Source organism: Camelina sativa, chromosome 1 (assembly GCF_030686135.1).
Source record: "Camelina sativa cultivar CO46 ecotype springtype chromosome 1, ASM3068613v1".
NCBI lineage: Eukaryota > Viridiplantae > Streptophyta > Magnoliopsida > Brassicales > Brassicaceae > Camelina > Camelina sativa.
Window position 1 is genome coordinate 15,547,284 of NC_141880.1, and position 22,143 is coordinate 15,569,426.

Below are 22,143 nucleotides of genomic sequence, written 5' to 3' on the forward strand. Positions count from 1 at the left end.
TGATTTCATGGTGTTTTTTATGGATTTGTTAATTTAAATTACAAAGATAAAAAAATTATGGTTTTATGTGAGGTTGTAGATAATTAATAAATAACAAATATAAAAAAACTTCTCTGATCACCAAATATCATCAAAATCTTGAATTTAAAGATACTAGATTTTAATAAATTTTGAAAACTTATTAGCCAACAACAGTTTTCAGATATTATATAATATTTTTAAAAATATTTAATACAATGTGTTACGTTCCCCGCTTGTTTTATATTTTATTTATCAAAAAACTCTGGATATCGTTAGAAAGGTCCAAATTACATGTTTTATTGAAGGTAAAACATCATTTATATATGGTTCTAACAAATCTGTAATCAATCAACATGTTACGTGTGTATAGGTGAAGTGTAAATACCAAAGACAAAAGTCAATGTTGTATGCCGGGACAACCGTTAAGACATTGACATTTTTGGAGTTTCTTGTCAAAGATAAAATAATAAACTCAACTTGCAAATCTCGTTTAGTATTCTTGACCATCGACCACGAACTTTATACATGTATACGCAAATCTGTTTCTGTTAATTTAAACGAAAATTTTCATATAACTTTTGTCAAATATGAAACACAAGAACAACGTTAGAATTTGATTCGAGTAAAGAATGTGATTGGAGTATATGACTGATAGAAGTTTTTGTAGTCGGTTGAGATAAATGAGTTCGGACCTATCAATTATTTTTGTTGAAAATTTTGATTTGGAAACTTCTTAGTGATAATACTTATTAAAGTATAGTGATTAAAATTGTTAATTACCCAAAACGTAAGAAAATTAGAAATCACGTATTCCCTTCGCGTTAGATAGAATCTTTCTCAAAAAAAGGTACACCTAATTAAGGATATATGAATCTACGGAGACCAAGCATTTTATTCATAAGAAAAGAAATAACTTTTTCAATAAAATGAAACAAAAAAAAAACTAAAAAAAACTTTTTTATCGATTGATTCATTTTCAAACTTTCAGTTATCAGTTGTATGAAGTGAAGTAAACACAAACAGGGACTTGTAAAGAAGCTAAGCCACATAAATTACAAGGAAGTAACATCCAAGTAATACTAGTCTTTGCCGGCTCAAAAGATGTTTATAATTTTCAAATAGACACGAGCACATTGACAAATAAATACGAATGTCTTTATAAAACGGAAATACAAAAACTATTAATTGGTCGCATTATAACACAAGAAACAACACAAGAGTAGTTAAGCTATTATAATGTGTGTGTTATCTTCAACAATCAACAAAATCATATTATAAATTGGATATTTGGAGGTATTTAGCCACCATTACTTTGACAATTACGTTAATCACGCAGGAAAAATAATTCGAGAAGCCATCCTCTATTGAACATGATATTGTTTCATTACAAATTTCCAATACAAAGACCTGCAACAATAGTCAATGCTCATAAAATAATAGAACAACAATTAAACTCTTTTGCTGCATGAGAAACTGAACCTTTTCCCCACATGAGTTTGACAAATGACAAGTTAATTTTTTTAACCTGTCATACATAGATATTGTGATAAATAAATTTTTAAAAATTATTGTTACTACAAAATACAAAATTTATAGCTTCTATATATATACAACCTGGATATCCGAACGTGTAGTAATCTATTCGAGTTTCAGTCTGGAAAGATGTAAAGGCCAATAATTGTACAATCTCTTGATATATAAAATAGGATCAGAAAAAAAAATTGATAAAAAAACAACCATGAAAAAGAAAAACTAAAATGACCAAGCTAATTTGGTCCAAAAGAACATATAGAAATGAGAACTAAAAAAATCATCATAATTAAGTCACGACCCATTAGGTAGGTGAGACTTATAAAGGCATCTCCTAATTCAATCACCATTCATTTTTCTCCATCTCTCTCTCTCTCTCTCTCTCTCTCTCTCTCTCTCTCTCTCGCTCTCTCTCTAAACTAAAGTCAAGCTTTACGTCTGAAAGGGGAACACCTTCCAAGAACCAAGAAAGGCAAAAGAAGAACAAAGCATCCAAAGAAGAACACCCATTAATGGAGATAGAAGTGGCAGTAGCAGCAGCAGAACTCAATTTCGACAGCACAACTTCGTCTCCATACATAACAGCTCCTTCAAGCCCAACTCGATTTGGCAACAACAATGTTTTCTTCTTTAGTGCACCCACAAGCCCTTCTCCTTCCACTTCCTCCAACATACCTTTTGATTGGGATGACAAACCAAGAACTCCCAAGAAGAGATCAGCCAGCGATTTCGAAGACGATTTCGAGTTCAATTTCAGTGGTCAATTGGCGAAAACTTCTTTCTCTGCCGCTGATGAGCTCTTTGATGGAGGAAAGATTCGACCTTTAAGACAACCACTCACTCCTCCTTTTTCTTCTCCTAGATCTAGGGATCATGATATAGAAATTTCCGATGGTCAGCAAGATCGAGGAAGAGACCGGTCTCTGGGATCTTCTTCTTCGCGTTATGATCGTAAAGGAAGCCGTTCTACGTCTCCATTGAGAGTTTCAGACATTATGGTTGATGAAGAAGAAGAAGTACAGTCAACAAAAATAGTTGCTTCCAACACAAGCAACCACAAATCCTCTGTTTTCTTGTCAGCAATTCTGTACCCTGGTCGTGCGTATAAGAAGTGGAAACTCAAAGATCTGTTGCTGTTCAGGAGTGCTTCAGACGGAAGACCGGTTCCGAGCAAAGATTCCTTGAAAAGATACGATATTCTAACAAAGAGAGAGGCCGAGGATGTGAGAAGTTCGAGTATCCGGTCGAGAGAGAGTTGTGACTCGTCGGTGTCTATGTCAAGGAGGAAGAACGGAGCGGTGGTTTCGGCTCACGAGATGCATTACACTGAGAACAGAGCAGTGTCGGAGGAATTAAAGAGGAAGACATTCTTGCCGTACAAGCAAGGCTGGTTAGGCTGCTTAGGGTTTAACCCTACGGTCCATGAAATTGCAAGAGTTGGGTCATTGTCACGTGCTTCTTCTTGATCCCTCTTGTACTTTTCTTTTGTTCTTATATATTTTATATTCGCTTTTTTGATGGCTTTAATTTTCAGATGTGATGGTGAGGTTCCATCGAATTGATGGATACATATATCATATTGTTTAATTCGCGACGTTTTGATACATATACATATGAATGAATAAAAGAAGAAAGAAAAAAAATGCAAAATTTGACATACGATGTTGTTTTGGCTAATGCTTCATTCGACGAAGGATGTCCATCGGATACTAATTGAAAGCTAAACGAATTCGCCCCACCATCACATGACACAAGAGAGTTATCAAAGAAAGGCACATATTTAACAAATTTGCCCCACCATAACTAGGCTACTAGTAGTGAGAGTGCTCATTCTTTTCACGAGCCCCATCTACTAATTAAGTGTCAATTAATAATAAAAATATTTTCTTTTCTTATAACAATTAAATAATTAGAAATTTCATATGAAAAGGATCAATACTAAATTAGTGAATTCGAAAATTGCTAATTGTGTTTTTTTGGTAAACCAACAATTCCTCGTCTAGTATTAGAGACGGATAATTTAAAAACAAGTATGGTTTTTGATCTAAATAAAAGTGGAATTCGGTTTGAAGATGAATATCTCCATAAAAATAATGATAACGATTTAGAAATCTTACATCATACTAATGTTACGAGTCAAATAATAATAAATAAGAATCATAGGTCATATGAATAATCTTTGTTTAGACTTGGACTATTCTTTGAAGGCATTACCATGAGACTGAGAGAACAAAAAATAACAAAACCGAGAATGTAGTGTATGTTTTGTAGAAGACACCTGTCGTGACGTTACATTTTCACATCTAGCTCTCCCAGAACTTGTCATAGGACAATTTGTAATTATTGTAAAAGAATAGATTCAGTACAAATTGTATTTGTAGTTTATAGATAAGAATAAAATATTATAAATTGCTCACAGACCGTAGTGAATTAAAAAAAAGTGTTGGAGAACAAGGAGGCTGAGCCGAAAGAGAGAATAGCAAAAGAAGAAATGCAATGCTCCTTAATCATGAGGTTTTGTGCAATAATAATGGTTAATGATCTCTTAACAGAATAAAGTGTTTGGACCACATATTATAATATTAATAATTGTTATATATTTAACATTTGATTAAGTAACTGATTACAACCTAATATGAGTTAATAATACCGTTTATTACTCTTTTTATTTTATTTTTAATCTTCAAACAACTCTATTGCAATGATGGATTTTGGGGCAACGCCTGGCGTTTTACTGTTTTTCTTTTCTCTGGATAATTTATATATTTGGAAATTGTTAATATATATGATCCAAATCAGTAATTTAATTGAACGGTGACAGACAAAATTGAAATGAGATCAGAGAGGTGGTTGACCATTTATGAAAATGTTTGATACTACTTTGATTAGACAGGTTCCATGACCATTCTTAATTGTTATTGGTGTTTAATTAATTAAATATTATTGTACCAAACTCTTTCAATACATAATTATTGCTAAGAAAATAATTGAAAATGTTTACAAAGAAACTATAAACACATGTAATTCATATCGATCTTTGGGAGGAAATGAGGGACTAATTTCTTTAGCTCGCTAATGGTCTGGATGTACACCACTAAGAAGCAAATGGAAAAAGACCTATACGGTCAGACGACGAAGCAAACAACACCGAAGAGCAAAGAACACGTGCCTATGATTTCCTGCAAAACCAAAATATATCGTAAACTATTTCACGTAGCTGAGAAGTGACCACGATCTAATGACATTCATAAGTCCATGAAAAACTGGCACAACCTCACCTAAGATCAACTCTTTTCTCTTAAAATGAAGTTACTGTAATTAGACTAATATGTTGTGACCCAATAGATTGATAGAAAAAAAAAGTAAAAGAAAAAATATTTCACTAGCGATTCTCAAAATACCAAAGTAGAATACGAGGTCAGTAATATCAATGGAATAAGTGCCCCATCTCATCTTATTATATAAAGTTCAAACATTCTCAGTAAATCGTGACACATAGCCAAACTGTAGTAATGATTTAATGTAGTTATGATTTGTTTAATTAATTGCTCATATCTTATAATAATACGTGTTTTAATATTTTTAATTTTGTAATTTAAAATATGCTAGGTTAGACCCACACTATGTTGTGGATTGTTTTTTATAACAATTTTTAGATATAGTAGGTTGTATCTGCGCTATCCCGTAGAATTATTTTTAAAAGTTTTATGTTATTTTTCTATTTTTTATTTTTTGTAAACATAATTTATTTATTTGTTATTTGGAATCAAATATCATAACTAATAATAACTAATAATGTCTATAGAGTTCATAGGGAGACATCACTTGATCATATTAAGTTTTCAATTAATGGTGGTTTGGCTAGATTATATTGAAGTTATTTTTATCTTTTCTCAACCAAAATCAAAAAGGAAAAAAAACTAACAACCACAACTTGTTTAGAAGCTCATGATGAAGTTCTTGAAGCTATATGTTAAGCCAAGCTGACTATTAAAAAGAAAAAAATTTGTTTACAAAAAACTAAAAAAAAAGTTGTTCTTGAAATTGTTAATCCAAGCTGACTATAAAAAAAGGGAGATTTTGTTTACAACAAAATATATATTATGAAAGATGGCCAACTCTCTCCATTTGAGTGACACATCAGCAGTGGAGAGAGTGCCACCTATCTATTCTCATTAAAAGCAAATAGAACTAAACTTAAAGAAAAATATGAAACATCATTTATGTCTTTTTTTTTATATATCACAAACAGTTTCAATACTTACATAAGAAATTTAGATGCATCACCAAAAGACAAAAGGACATCGGAAGTAAATCAAAGCACCACTTCTTCCTCTTGGTGTAAACAATGAATGTATTGACATATGATTTAAGCGTTACAAATTTGTCAATAGTTTGAAAAGTTGCAGTAGTAATAGAGATATTAGTTAATAATGTAAAGAAATTTATGAAAGTTTGTCCCTAAAGAAATAAATTTTTATATATAAAGAAGATTGGAGTTTTGTTCACTATCAAATGGAAGATATTTGAATAAAATTGTAGAATGTTGGTTTAGAAAAATACAGAGAAAAAGAGGAAGATAGTTGAATAAATTCACGACTGTTGGTTTTCCTATTTTAATATTTAGAAGTTGTCAAAAAGAAAACTGAATAAAATTCTTATTAAAAACCAAATTCTAGAGTTATATTCAAAAAATTGAAGATCTGACATAAAAAGAAGATGTCTATCTTAATTATATCTATTAAGGAGTGTAGCCGATCCACAATTCTTGATAAATATAAAATGTTAGTGTTTCATAGCATTTAATTGAGAAGTTTAAGTATGAATATATCTAAATACTTAACCTTTTTTTTTTGAATGAATGTAAAATTTATTCAACCAAAAAACTCTTTGTTACCAAATATGCATCTTTGTTACCAAATATGCATCTTTGTTACCAAATATGCATCTTTGTTACCAAATATGCATCTTTGTTACCAAATATGCATCTTTCATTTAAAATATATATTTTTGAAGTTTTAGACAAGAATTGTATAGAATGTTTAAATCTTTCAAGACAAAGTTGTTCATGCATGTATCTAATAATTCAATTACAAAATGAGAAAACCTGTGTAAAGTATTAAAACAATCAACGTCAAATTATATGTTTCAAGATTTTCACAACTAAAAAAACAAAGATAAACTCTACATAAGAAACAAATTAGTAGCAAATTAAATTGTTTAAAAACCGGTAAACCATAAAGCCCGCGCATAGCGCCCTCTCAAACTCTCTCCCTCAGCATGCCACCTCAGCACCCAAGAGTGTGCCACATGTATCTTGTCTTCAATTTCTTATATGATAAAAATATGTAAATAATTAAATAGTTTTAAAAAGACAAAGAAATTTATTAAAAGCAATAACTTAAACTGACTAGACCACTTATTAACGATTAAATTGGAAACTGTTATCTATAACGGCAGTAATAAAAGACCTAAAATATGGAGTTTGGAACCACTAAACCTTTTCGTTTTCTTAACACCCAAATTATTAATAGTGCAGACTTTGAAGAATATTAATACACAAATACGGTAGTGGAATACTAATAAATATGGAGTTTAAAAAGACAATGTGGTTAGATTTTGTAATTACAATTAAAAATCTTATGGAAAAACAAATAAATAAATGATGTAAGAAAATTAGAATAATATTTTTACAGTTGTCTTATTAGTTTCTTCTAAAGTTATTAACGGATTATTATGAACCAACTTAGTAATACAATCAATTGATTTGACTAATTACTATTCTATGACTTATGTCCCTAGTTGCTGATTTAGTAGCAGTTGTTGTTGTTGCTACTGCTGTAAGTGAAACTGTTGCGGCAATAAGAAGGTGTTTGATATTGTTGTTTATGCGGTTGTCCAGAAGAAAGAATTGGTATCCTACTACTCCTCAAACACTATTGCTGAGTTTGAAACATCGGTTGAGGCGTTTGATATTAAACACACAAAACATACAATAAACAAAAGTCAGAATACCAAAATACGCAACCAAAAATATAATAACACAAACGAAAACAATATCACGCACGTAGTGCCGACACACACCTAGTTTTTGCAATTTTATAAAACTGATTTTTCATTGTTTCATGATTCACATCTAATTTGTACTGTTTTACATTCAATGTATGATGATTAACGAAGAATGATACATCTTTTGCCTATTTTTTACCAATTGACATTTTTAATTATCTACACGTTGAAATTATTCTTTTTTGAAGGAAAATAAATCTATAAAATTTTATTCCACTATTTTGTTATTTAGAAAAAGAAAATAAAAGAAAATTTTTATTTCTGAGGAAAAGGAAATAAAAGAAAGAAAAAAAGTTATGATCTTCTATGATCTCTGTTTCCTTATGATCTCCTCTGGGTTCTCCACTAGATAATAGCTAGACTGGTTTTGCAACGAGGCTGTTGTAGTTGTAGTAGTTTGATACTAATCGGTTTTCTCGTGTTTACTCGAGCTCGAATCTTCCTTTGCATAAAGCTTGTACCTTTAGCTTTCTTTTTATTTTCGTTTGGTGCGTTATGGCTTTTATCCACAGCAGTTAAATCACTCTGAGCTGACTTCATGTTTTAGGCACTTACTTTTTAAGAGATTGCTTCTGACTGTCACTATGGATACCAAAAATTTGGATGTTGGCTCCGACGATGCAATCAGCTGGCTCCCTCATGAGGTTCTAGGCGACCTCTTGTCCAGAGTTCCGACCAAACTGGCTGCTTCAACATCTCTTCTCTCAATAAAGGGAGGAATGTGTTTGCATTGGTACACAACCTCGATTTTGATAATTCTGTCTTCCTGGAACCAGAAGATGGTAAGCGAGAGAGGGACGAGGTCCGGGAGTGCTTCAGGAACTTTGTCGATAGAACACTGGCTTTGCAATGCGCTTCTCCGCTCAAGAAATTCTCTCTATAATATCACATTGGCGACGACAGTGAGATGGATCATATGTACCCTTGGATACGTAATGCCGTAGAGCGTGGTGTAGTGGAGCTTGACGTTAGTATTGAGCCTACCTATGGCGACATCTTGCTGCCTTATGAGTTCTTTATGAGCAAGACATTGGTTAAGCTGACACTGGGGACACGAATTTCTTTTGGAAAGTTTCCTCCAGATTTGTCTCTTCCAGCACTTAAGAGTCTCTTCTTGGACTCGGTCATTTTTGAATATGAAGATCTGTGACATGTGCTTTCTTCCTGGATGTACGGTGCTCGAGGAATTAGTCGTACGTCACAAATGCTTCTAAGAACTGCCATACTGCATATCGAGTCGGAGCATCAAGAAGCTATCAGTTCACTACGATTGTGAGCTTGAAATTGGTCCCTACAGTATTATGTCATTTGACGCCCCAAGTCTTGTGTCCTTGGACTACTCCGATTATGCCTTGGCTGTATACGAACAACTTAACTTGGCTTCCCTAGTGGAAGCTAAGCTGGATATTCGTTATTCTAAAAAAATCAAGAGGCCGGATGTATCAAGTCTCATTGAAGGGATATGCAACGTGGAGACCCTGCATCTTTCTCCAGGTTCTGCTGATGTAAGTTTGCCACTTTCTTTTCTTTCTTTGCAACTTTGTAAAGAGCTTGGACATTCTCTCTAAGTGTGTGTGTGTGTGTTTCAGGTGATTTTTCGATGTGTTAAACGTGGAATACTTCTACCGGTGTTCAACAATCTGGTAAGCTTGTCTTTTGGGAGTAAGTATAAACGAGGTTGAAAACTGCTACCATATCGGATTGAGCAGTGTCCAAAGCTGGAGACTCTAATCATCCAGGTATATACATCATTAGCAAAACCCATGAAACGAATAGTATAGATATAAACAGAGACAAAGATAGGGACTTAGTGGTTGATCCCTTACACATGCATCTTCTTACACCTGCCTATTCTCCTGGGGCTGGATAGTTACAGAGGGGATGTGACCATTCATCCATCCCAGGTGAAGGTGTTGCGTGTTATTGGTTATGAAGGAACCGCTAAAGAGTTGGAAGACTTGAAGAAATTGATTGGTGAGTCGAAATGCCTTGAAGTGGTACAAGTGGAGGTTGTGCAAGGTGTTGTGGTAGAAGATGACGTTATATCGAAAACCTACAACGATCTAAGGATGCTCCTTGGTTTTTCACTTCCATCCAAGTGCAAGATCACGGTCGCATAATTCAACTCAACCAGGATCTGAAGCAAGGATCCTTCTTCCTTGTGCGAGTCTAACAACGATCCTGAATGGTGAGACATTGAGTTTATCCCTGATAGAAGCGTTTTGTATGTTGAGGAAGAAGATCAGCAAATTGAGATCTCTGCAGAAGAAGACAACCCGATGGAGGAGGATTCCAAAGACTATCGTCCTGAGAGGTATCACTTTGATGAGTACACAGCACCGAGACTATGAAAGGGTGTTAGGGAGGCTCATGAACGTCTCAACAAGCTTCAGAAAAGGGGCAAGGCGAGGGACAAGACACTCAGTAGTTTCAAGAAAACTTTTATGAACTTCATTAGTAAATTCAGTTGTTCGACATCCACTGCCGCCATCCCAATGCCTTCCCAAGATGTCATGCCAGTACAGGGATGCTCGTCTACATGTCTTGAGCCAACTCGCCGAGCACAACCATCTCCAGCACGCCGGTCTGCTTACACACCACAAACGCAGCAATCCTCTCCAGCTCGACCACGACATTCCTCTCATGAGCCCCGGGAGAGAGCGATAAAGTCGTTGAAGAAAGCCAAGAAGGGACCTTCATCAAGTCGTCCAGCTGAGCATCACCAAGGAGGTCCTTCTGAGCACTTACCTGAACCAGTGGTTGAACAGCAGAACGAGTCTCAGATCGAATACAAGACCAGTCTAGCGACTGAGCAGCAGAATGAGCCTCAAGGTGAACATCCACATACAGAGGATGTTGTGCTATTATCGGATCATGGTGAGTCTCGCTTCGACGACATGCAGTGCGATGGACAACATAACATTCATCCGAACACGCAAGTGATTGATGAGCAAGTCGACCAACCATCTGAGGCCACTCCTGCGGACCCTGAACAAGGCGAAGGACAAAGTCATTACCACGCTTCTCCTTGGGCAAGCACCGACTCCTTCTACTACTGAGGTACTCCTACGTTTCCTTTGTATATACCATTTCATTCATGCATTGTTTGTGTTGTGATTCTTATATCCTTCTGCAATTTTTTCTTACACATGAGACTGTGTAATTTAAGTTTGGAGGAGGGTTTGAGATGATGTATCTGATGATGTTTTCTGTGATTCTTATTTTAAATTTTTGCATCATATCATGTTTGAGTGTGCATTCATCTATTTGCATAGAAAAACCAAAAAAAATTGAAAATTTTTCAAAACTTTCCACAAAAAAAAAAGAGTCTTCATGTAGTTTGCATTTGCATATTAAGATTGAGTCTAGTGTTATTCATATAGGGCTGTTGCATTTAACATAAAGGTTGATGATGATTGTAACCTTGTTAGCAAGCTGAATTCAATAGGATAGGATCAAGGCCCTTGTTAGTAGTTCTTTGATGCATGTTGATTGAACTTGAAATGTAAGACTGAACCAGGCTTTGAATTCTCGAAATTTCATTCTAGTCTTGATTGAAGCATGTTTTGAATTGACATCATTCCCTATCTATATGAACCTAATCCTGACTTGCAATTATCCTGTTATGCATTGAAGTTGAACTCATGGATACTATATACATACTTGGATTATCGTTTCCTTTCTACCACCCTTGTTAATCCAAGTAGCTGATTCCCATCTTTGGAACAGTTTCCCGCACCTTTAACCAACCGTTCTTTCAAGCCAATTGTATTCTTGAGTGTGAGGCCTTTTCCGAGTTGAGCTTGTTAGAAAGTGTTAGGTTTTAGTCGGCAAGAGTAAGATCCTGTGTAATTCTAGTTCGCATTTTCTGGACTAGTATGACTATGTGAGAACTCGACTTTGGGTTTTGGGGTTGGATTTGTACTGAAAAGAGAAAGAAAAAAGGGTACAGAGTCTTTAGGAGGGGAATGTGTTTTCAAGTTTTACAAGTCTAGTAATATATGTGGGTTGTGCAATGTAAAAGTGTTATTGGTTCTAGGCATAGAAAGAAAAAATTAGACAAAGAAGAGAAAGCAAAATGCTTAAGAAGTCTAGAGTTCTAAGAAGAAAAGCAAGAGACCATAGTGATAAAAAAGTTTCCCATCCGCTAGATTGATATGAAGTAGCCTCCTCCTAAGGCTAAGTGAAAAGAATGAGAGAATGGGTTTAAAAAGAGATATCGATGAAGGGTAGAGATAGAACCAACTTCTGGGTTAGAAAGTTAGAGCTAAGTTTCTTTGGGACCTTTGGGTAGATTGGACACTGCTCTTGTATGTATCAATTGGTTTCAACCTTTACCCTTCTCTTAAGCTCAACTCATTTTCGCGAGAGAACCCTGTTCTACATTGTTAAAACCACTTGCAAAGGAGACCATTTTTGTCTCTACCCTTTCACCGCAGCCAAATGAGTTTGATGACATTGCATAGATTGATTCATGGTTCTTTGTTAATGAATGTTAAAAGGAATGATAGAAATGATAGCATGTGTAGATTAAGGTTCGGAATCGTTTCAGGTTGTGATGAGCTTGTCTAAAGTTTTTAAAATAGAGTTCCTTCACCATGCATCATAGAACTAAAAACAAGGACCTTGATTCTAACTACTCTATTCAGCATGTTTTAGGTTCTGAGACCCCATCTTCAAACCTCTCTTCCATACTTTGTTCTTGATCGTTTGCTTGAGGGCAAACAAAGAATAATTTTAGGGGAGTTGATATGTGTATATTTTATACTCTTTCATCATGCATTTCTCATTCATTATGTTCTCCTAACTCATTGTTTTGCATTGTTTTCAGTCTCTTTTGCATAATATGCATATTTAGGTAGTCTTTGGATTGGTTTTGCATGCATCTTGCATATTGTAGTTATTTCAGGTGTTTTATGAAATGTCCAAACCATCAAAAACAAACAGGGAGCAGGAGAGCAGTCCAACGACCCAACCTTCCACGTCTTTGATCGAGTCGAGTGAAGATTTTATTTTGGGATTCAGCTTTCGACGTCTTCATCAAATTTGTAGAGAATTGAGTCATCTTTCCAATGTTGTTGATTTCAAGCCAATCAGAGGCGTGGTTCAAAAGTTATCATCCTTCAAGACGCGACTCAATCATCAGCTCCCAGACGACACATTTCAAGCTGTCTCTCGATCAAAAATCCTAGACCCCGACTCGATCAACACTCTCATGACGCGACTCGATCGACGCTATTAAACCAGCGTCCTGGTTTTGTTCTGAAGACGCGTCCGAGAAGGGTTCCTGAACCGATCTTCTATCTTGTCGTTTTATGTTTTAGCGCTTTCCATGTTTTACTATAAATACATTTTGTTAAGTCTTCACCCGAGACATCTCGATTTTCCTTAAGGTTTACTAGCCACCTAAAATGTTCTCTAATCTTATAATCCAGATAGCTTTGATTTTATTGAGTTTTTGCATTGGATTTCTTATACAAAGTTGTTCACCTCATTTTTATCTACCTCATGATGCTTGATTCAATGCTTTCTGAGTTTGTATCCTTGATGATGATTTTTGGATCTGAGTAGTGTTAGAGTTCTTGAGGATGGGATAGATTAGGTGGAGGATCTTAGTATGTAGGGTGTTTAAGTTTAGATTTGTATACTCCCTTCTGGACTAGAGTTAGAAATACTAGTTTCTCTCTGATCAATTGGAACTAGGTCTTAGACATTTCCGCATCCAAAAGGTGTTTGATGAAATGTCTGACCAACTAGTGCCAGATACTTGCATTCCTAGCCTAAGAGATTAGTTGTCTAGGGTGTTCGTTGACGTGAATGAACTGGTTCGTCATGCCTGCTCGACCATGTTTCTCTAGCGAGAGCTAGGTTTGGAAGTGTTCGAGTTTGAGTAGCTTCTGCCAAGAGATTGGATTAGCTAAGTTATGATGTTCATTGTCTAGGGATAGTTTGCTTGTGGCATGTTAAATACTTGGTAGACTAGGAGACTCCGCTGACGTCAATTACTCCCATCCTTAGGACTTCTATCTTTTTGATTGATATTGCATTTCTGTTCTTGCTATCTAGTTCATGTTCAAAATCTTTCTCTGCTTTTACTCATTCAGTTTCACTTCTTGTCATGCATGTTCGTTTCTAATCTTGTAGTTCATTTCCATTTTGCATTTTTATCATTCTAGGATTTTTAGACATAAACACTCTCTTTGAATTTGCTTGACTTGTAAAATCCTGATTGCATCTTGAGTGATAGTAAAGTTTCCCAACTGGATTGACACCTTAAGTATTACAACTGCATAAGGTTAATTGAACCTACTAGGACACACAAAAATCCTAGTATCAATAGAAGAGAGACAATCTGAAACGGACGATGATGGTCCAGATAGTTCAGAGAGTTCAACACATCGGACTCTTTCTCATGATGAAAGAAATGAGATCTTCCTTCAGGTAATTAGTTTATGTCTTTTGGGTGTGATTTTTCTTTGTCAATTTGAGTTTCTTAATGTGAATGATGATTGATGTTGATTCTGCGCTTAACAGTCTCTTGGTTTTCTTTATAATTGATTAATGAGCTATGCTTAGGAACCTAGAATATTTGATGTTGATTCTGCATTTCGTTTTCTGGTTTGTGCTGACTAGTGAATGTTTATCTTTTGGTTTAGTGTACTCAAACAGATACCAAAGGCAACCCATTTGGCCTTGGATCAGTTGTTGAGACACCAAAGAAAGGAAAAAGGAAAGAGAGTTATGCCAGCTCTTCTACATCAACTCTTGCGGAGCTTCAAGATCAACTTCAGCGCAAGATTTGTGAAGTCGAGTTTGAGAATGCACGACGTGATCAGGAACACCGAGAGTCTCAAGCTAAATCTAGAAGCTTCTCATCTTTATGAAAGAAAAAAAATCCTGAATTCGCAACTTTTATGGGTTCTCTTCCTTCAGCCACCCAACCATCTACCGCACCTGCAACCACTGCACAACCCACCACCGATGGAGGCACTACACCAGCCTCCAGTCCAGCTGCACAATCCAACGATGGAGGCACCAGACCAGCTGCCAATTCCCCTACCTCTAATACTTTTTCCAACTGAACTTTTAATTTCCTTTTCTTAAATTATGAACTTGCTTTTGAATACTGCTTCTTGGATGTTTAGGATGATCTTTTCGTTTAGGATGATAAGTTTGCTTGTGTGGTACTTTAAATCATCTTTCCTTTTGATTATTAGCATTTGAAATTCCCAAATTAATCAGATTTAGGATTGCTAAAACGTTACTGATTTGTGACCAAACCAATTTAAAAAATGTGACTATTTTGTGACTAAACCAATTCAAAAAATGTAACCACTTCGCGACTAATCCAAATTACAAAAGCTTCAATCTTAGTGGCACAATAGTTACTAAAAACGAACTCCTTAGCGACTACAAAACCAGAGTCTTAACTTAGTCGCAATATGTATAGGAATATGTATAGGAAGAGACTTACTAAAGACTAAGCTGGGGAAAGTCATAGGCAATGGAAGCTCTACGAGCATTTGGCATGACCCGTGGCTCTCAATCAGCTCCCCTAAGCAACCTATGGGACCTCCTCCTGCAGATAGCCATCTCAGTATGGTGGATCAACTCATATCCCCTACAACCCGTGAATGGGACAGGGAGAAAATTAGATATATTTTACCTGAGCTAGAAGAGGAAATTTTGCAGATTAAAATCAGCTCTTTGGGAGCAGCGGACTCCTATGCTTTGCTCCCCACTAAATCAGGGGAGACACCCCCGTCAAATGTTAATGAATCCAAGTGGATAAAGGAGATTTGGAATACGAAAAACTCACCAAAAATCAAGTTCTTCCTTTGGAAAGTAATGAGAGGTATATTATCAGTGGGGGATCTACTCAGATCAAGAGGAATAAACTCTACAGCTACTAGCCCTTTCTTTGGAGACAGCGAAACAGCCCTCCACATATTCTTCCAATGTGAATTCACGGATCAAGTCTGGAACCTTGCACCGTTCAAAAACAGTATCTCAGGTAACCAAATAACCAATCTCACTACTGCCTTAAAACTATCCAACAGCATGGTTTGCTTGCCACCGTGTGGAGTAACGATGGGTCCTCTCATGCCTTGGATTATGTGGGAAATCTGGGGAGCTCGTAATCATAGAATTTTCAACAATCGAATTGATACCCCGACGATTGCTCTGGTACATGCTATCTCCATGGCCCGTGAATGGCAAGAAGCCCAAGATGTAACAACAATCACCCCAACAAAAAGACAGGGTCGATTCGACAGATCACTGAAACAGGATCTGGGGATATTTGTTTCACGAATGCGGCTTGGCAAGCGGAGCATAAAGCAGCGGGATATGGATGGGTACTTACCAATCGACGCATAGGCTATCGCCATGAAGGTAATGATGCGGAACAACATATCAGATCGCCACTTACGGCAGAAGCAGTTGCAATCTACAAAGCCCTCCAACAAGCCCTAACCTTAGGGATCACAAACCGATCAATCGCTTCAGATTCCAAGCAGGTAATCGAAGCCATCAAATCGGAGTACCCTTTGACGGAGCTCCACGGGATTCTCCACGATATCCTGTTGTTATCAGTTAATTTCCAATCGCTTTCTTTTAAGTTTATCCCTAGAGAGAACAACCAAGAGGCAGATGCCCTTGCTAAATCCTCTCTTCGCAACTTTGTATCCGATCTTAATTAATTAAATGAAAACACCCCTTTGCCCAAAAAAAAAAAAAAAAAAACTTAGTCGCAATAAGAAAGGACAAATTTGCGACTCAACTGCTACTACACTAAAACAAACTTCGCAACCCTTTTGGGACTAATACGTCGTTCTTAATCCGTCGCTAAACCCAGACTCTATAGTTAATCCCAAAACAGTCGTAAACATAGGACTGTTATACATAGTCACAAATTGTCTCTAAGTAAACTTTGTTGCGGTTTTTAGTCGGAAATATACAACTACCAATTCTAGTCACCATTTCGTCGCTAATATACGACTTTATAACGGACTCCATAATCCGTCGCAAATAAGCGACCTTGTTGCGACCAACATATTTTGCGACCATCAAAAAGAGTCGCAAAGTAGTCGCACCACCATTATTTGCGACTAATTAGCGACTATAGTAGGAATGGCAAATGACATGTTTTCTTGTAGTGCTAGTAACCTATTATTCCATACGTTTCAACTATTTTTATGGTAACCCAAATAGTTATGTATTAATATAGTAAATCAATATAATAGTTATGGTAACCCAAATATTCAACAAAAATAGTAAATGAATACAATTTACAATAAAATAAATATAATCAATTACCCGTGATTAGTGATTAAAAGCGAATCAAAGGATACTTTAGTTATAAATTCTGTTTAATAAATAAGCAAATTGTTTATAAACAGCATATAATATATGTTAATTATATTTAGATAATCATTTTATAACTACATATCATAAAACTAGGAAAATGGGCCATACACAATGGAAATTAATTAAATCCCTTCTAAGAGGTGAAGTGGTATTATTCTCCCAATTTATATAATTACATAAAATAAAAAAACTTTTGCAATTGGGAAAATAATACCACTTCACCTCTTAGAAGTAAAGTACATCATCTGCTAATTCAAATCATATGTATTTACAGTAGAACCTCTATAAATTAATACTCGATAAATTAATAATCTCTATAAAATAATAAATTTATTCGGTCCTAAGTTGGGACTAGTGTAATTTTGGACATAATTCGATAATATAATAATATATTTTTTTTTTGAAAATCCTTTGTAAATATATGGTCCCATCAATAATATAAATTAATAATTATATAAAATTATCTAAATATACGTATATATACACATTAAGTTTTATTAGAGTTAATTTTAATATTTTTACTGTATAATTGTTTTTGAGTACTATCTTCAAAATATGATAATTGTTATTTTCATTTTAATTCATTTTATAAAAATATTAGTTATAACGATTAAATCTTATTTTAAAACTTTTTAACCAAATTAGGAGTCTCTTTATAAATTAATAATTATTAATTTATCGAGAAATGAAAACTTTTATAAATTAATAGAATTTCATGGTCTCGATATTATTAATTTATAGAGGTTTTACTGTATTTTATATTATACACAAAAAATAATTAGTACTATAATATGACTCAAAAAAATATATTATATAATATGCCAATTAATTATAGTACATAATAATATAATTAAAAGAATTTTATAAAAAGAAAACAAAAGAGTTATTTTCCCGCACTGCAGCAAAGGTCATTCATATATAAATAACAAAATATACAAATAACAATCATTTTCCATTGAAAATAAAGCAAACTTGAACTTAGGCTTTAAATTTTATTCTACAATATATATATATATATATATATATATATATTATTTATAAATGATAATACTATAAAATAAAAACAAATAATGAAATAATGAAATAAAAAGAATTCCCGGCACTACCAGCGCAGGTCATTATCTAGTGTTTTTAAAAAGACAAATTGTTTCCGGCAAACAATATAATAACTTGTTTTAAGAGCTTGACGACCTACCCTTAACCCTTCGTCTTTGTTCTGCCATTAGAAATACAAATAAGGTTACCCACATAAATTTATGTCATAACATAACGTAAATAATTTGCAAAAGTAAGAAAGTTATTACATTGATTTTATATGCAGATGAACAAGTCAAGCAAGATACGGGATATATATAAGAGAAATTAACATATCCTAAGAATTTATGAACACGGGATATATGATTTGTTGCTACTAACATGAAAAAGAATTGTAAAATAATTTAGCAATCATAAATTCTTAGAAATAAAGAATCATATGGCACTAAAATAAGGGGAAAAAAAAGAAAGAAAGGTTACAATCCTAACCTATGACCATACATCTTCAAGTAGCAAATATTATCACAATGTTGTCATGTTTAGATCCGCCAAGAAGGGCTCCAGAATTGATAGCAAACACAATTCAGTTCTCTCCATTAACAAGTTAGATGATACCACATAAAACAAGAGTTAACTGAAACGAAAAGAGCACAAGACAAATATGGATATCAAGCAGCTAAGAACTCTAGAGCTAAAACCACATAAAACAGACAAATCATCTTCAACTCACATCAACTTTCCATGCCTTGGAACATTTTATGTTTTCATTGGAACCTTTTATGTTAAACCCTAAAAGAAAAATATACAAAATCATTTGCACGTGAAAAATGGAAATTGATTGATCTTCATTCATGATTCAGTTTTCTAATCTCTCTATGCAGACAACATAGTCAATTTCTAGCTCGACAATTTCGTTCCAATCTAAACAGATCCGAATCATTCTTTTTTAAAAAATTATAATAAGGCTAATTGATCCAATCGTCCACCCAATTAGTTCATAAACTTCATACTCTCACACCGAAGCATATGCCAATGTATATTAACTTGCTTTATGATCCCAATTGTTTTCGAAGATTTCTGATAGCGACAGAGTTGAAATCTCGTGTATGAGTCTGAACACATGCTCCGTTGGTGGACTTCAGTGCTCTGTTGGATCAAACGTTGCTGGATCTGCCCCTCTTATCGAATTCTTCTTCTTCTTTGCCTGAAATTTGGAACTAAGCTCACAGAACATTTTCAAGCTTTAGCTTTTTACAAAGAAGGGCGGTTGTGAAGTGAAAAGACAAAAAGAAAAAACAGTTAGGGCTTTGAGGGGAGAATTGCTGATCTGGCAGAGATGATTCTGATTGGACAAAAATGTTGAGTTGTATTAGTTGTTATTATTTGATTGGTCACATGTTTGTACTGATGTGTCAACTCCTCCTTCAACTACAAAGCTGAAGTGTCAACACTGGAGAGAAGCGCATCCTATTTTTATTGTATTGATATATATTTTTATGAAGTGACCTAAGTCTAGTGGCAAATGATAAATTTACTAAGAGCAGACACCATCACACCAAGAATCAATTTTGATGTGTTTGTATTTTATAAGGTTTTAACTACAAAGTTTTTACACTTATTTTCGGTCTCTTATTGAGTCCAAGTGTGCTTTTAAAGTTTTTTTTAGTCTCTTGTGAGTTTGTACAGGCTTTAGGTTACTTTGGAAGGAAACTGAATGTTTTGGGAAGAAAACATGCATCTGGAGATAATATGGTAAAGACTGATCAAGTCTAGCAAGCAGATGGAGCAAGCGCAAAAAAAGCACCCAGGATCGATCAATCCTCACTTGGGATTGACCGGTCAAGTACCCGAAGAAACTTTTCCTTTATCGTTTTAAACCGACTTTTAGGGTTTTGTTTTAGTATTTAATATCGAGGCTCAGTCTCTAGAGAGATAAAAATTATTCTATGCAGCTTTTGAGCACTTGTAAGCTTTGGGAGAAGATCTCTAATCCTTTTTAACATTTTGGAGAAGAATTCTGAATCCTTTTTATTCTTTTCTTTTGCAATTCAATTATTTCTTTTTCATCTTTGATTTGCTATTTCTCCATGTTTGAGTAGTTTCGGTTTGAAAAAGGGTTTCTGATTCTCTAACGTAGGTGTGCTATGTTAGGGATTGATCTATTTTGTTCTTTATCTATTGTTGTTCTTAGTGCTTAAACTAGTCTAGCTACCTAGTTTTTGATCTTAGGTTTAATTCATCGGAGCACCAAAAGTGTTGTTGAGTTGTTTGAAAAGAACATAGGTGAGCAAGGTGACCCTTAGCCAACGAGAGTTGAAGTTAAGGCACCTTGTGAACTAATCAAACCTAAATTGTTAATGCTTGCTTGGTTTGCTAGATTCAAACGAGAGTTTAGGGTCTAGTTGATTCTTTGCATAGATAGTTAGCGCTGCAAGATTAGGTTAGCTTTAGAACCGTGATTTGACTTCTAGAACGATGTCTAATGTGTCCCTATCTAGTAACCTAAATTCGTGGTTATATCCCTAATGATTACCTCCGCCCAATGCTTCTCTTTTGATTTAAGCAACTTAATTACTTTCCGTTTTTGATAATCAGTTGCATTCACAAACGTTTCCATTGTCTCACCTATATTTAATCTTCAGAATTTCATAGTGCAATTGCTTGGTCTCTGAGGATTCGATCATAAAGTGTTACAACGATACCAACAGATCGTGGTTGAGTACACATTAGGTTATTAATTGACCTTTGATCTAAAATAAATGAAACATATCCTTTTTGGTGATTTTATTTATGAATGAATGAATGATGCAATCAAACAAACAAACATAAGAATGGAAGATGATGAATGATCAGGTGGAATGCAAGAGGTTTCAATTACTCTTATGTTGTTGTAATATAAGAGATTTCAATCCATAATGAGTAAGATGCAAGCAATCAGGATGTGAACACTTATCTAAGTTAAGCCAAGTATAAAAATGGTTTTGTTCTAACAACCTAGTGATAATGATAAAATGCAGAATGTAAAACTACTAAGATAAAACACTAAATGCAAGGTGAACAATGTAGATAAAACAGAAATGATCCTAACAAGAGCTAGAACTATACTAATGCAAGACAGTAATGCAGCAGGATTAAACAAGGGTGATTGCAATGAAACAGGAATAAAACTAGAAAGATGCAGAACATAAACAAGAACTCTGGAAAGGATCTCGAGCAAGCACTCGATCGAGTGACATGTCGAGTTGGATGATACGAAGAACAGAACCAAAATCAACAATCAAAACAGAGCTAAATGAAAGCGAATCAAACAGGAAGCGGATAACAGTAATCAAATAGAGAAATCAATAAACAGAGGGTCCTAGGGATGGGTTCATGGGCTGGACTTAAGTTATAATTACCTAAACTGATCAACAAATCTCAATCGACAGTGAGCTATCTCTATACAACGATCTTCTAATACTTGTTAATCCATTATGATGACAATAACAATCAAGCTTAGATATTCCTAGACCTAGTTCTCACTAGCTAATACATATAAAAGCAGGCATTAAGATCCAGATCATCAATGTCAAAAACCACCTTGTGCAACCAATCTCTTGGGACAAGCATGATAATCTCTAGCATTAGCTTTATCTAACAACTTAAACATTGGTATGATGCTAAGAAGCTTAAGATCTGTTCTTACCCTCTCAGATATAAGAACATCATAGAGCATATCTAATCTAGAAGAGATATTTAAACAATCAATCTTGATCAGTCTAAGCAACCATAACTCTTATCCAGCTTTATCCATCCCTAAGATCCTAACACACTACTCAGAATCACTAAACATGATGAACAAAATCATAAACCCAAAAATTCATGAAAGTTGCATGATTATAAAGATAATAAAAGATCTACAATATTGAACAAAGAATCAAACTAAAATTCTTAATACTTAGAAAGTTGTAGAACCAACAAGTATCAGAAATCTAGAGAAAAATACAAAAAAAAGTGGCTAATGATCTAAGCAAAAAGTCAATATTTCCAAAAGGGTAAAAACTAGGTTTCTTAGATATTTTCTCTCTAAAGTGGCTTATTTGCGGCCATAGAGTACAATAGGTTTATATAGGAAGGAAG

The 22,143-nt window shown here is 34.6% G+C and overlaps 1 protein-coding gene and 1 pseudogene across 1 annotated transcript; both read left to right on the forward strand.

The window, feature by feature from the left end:
* The first annotated feature begins 1,897 nt into the window (after positions 1–1,897).
* Positions 1,898–3,208, forward strand: LOC104792724 (uncharacterized). Its single transcript, XM_010518945.3, has one exon. It carries the CDS (start codon positions 2,064–2,066, stop codon positions 3,015–3,017), a length of 954 nt encoding a protein of 317 aa, XP_010517247.2. The 5' UTR covers positions 1,898–2,063; the 3' UTR covers positions 3,018–3,208.
* Positions 3,209–8,204: 4,996 nt separating this feature from the next.
* On the forward strand, positions 8,205–9,971 carry LOC147949969 (F-box/LRR-repeat protein At3g60040-like; annotated as a pseudogene).
* Positions 9,972–22,143: the final 12,172 nt, after the last annotated feature.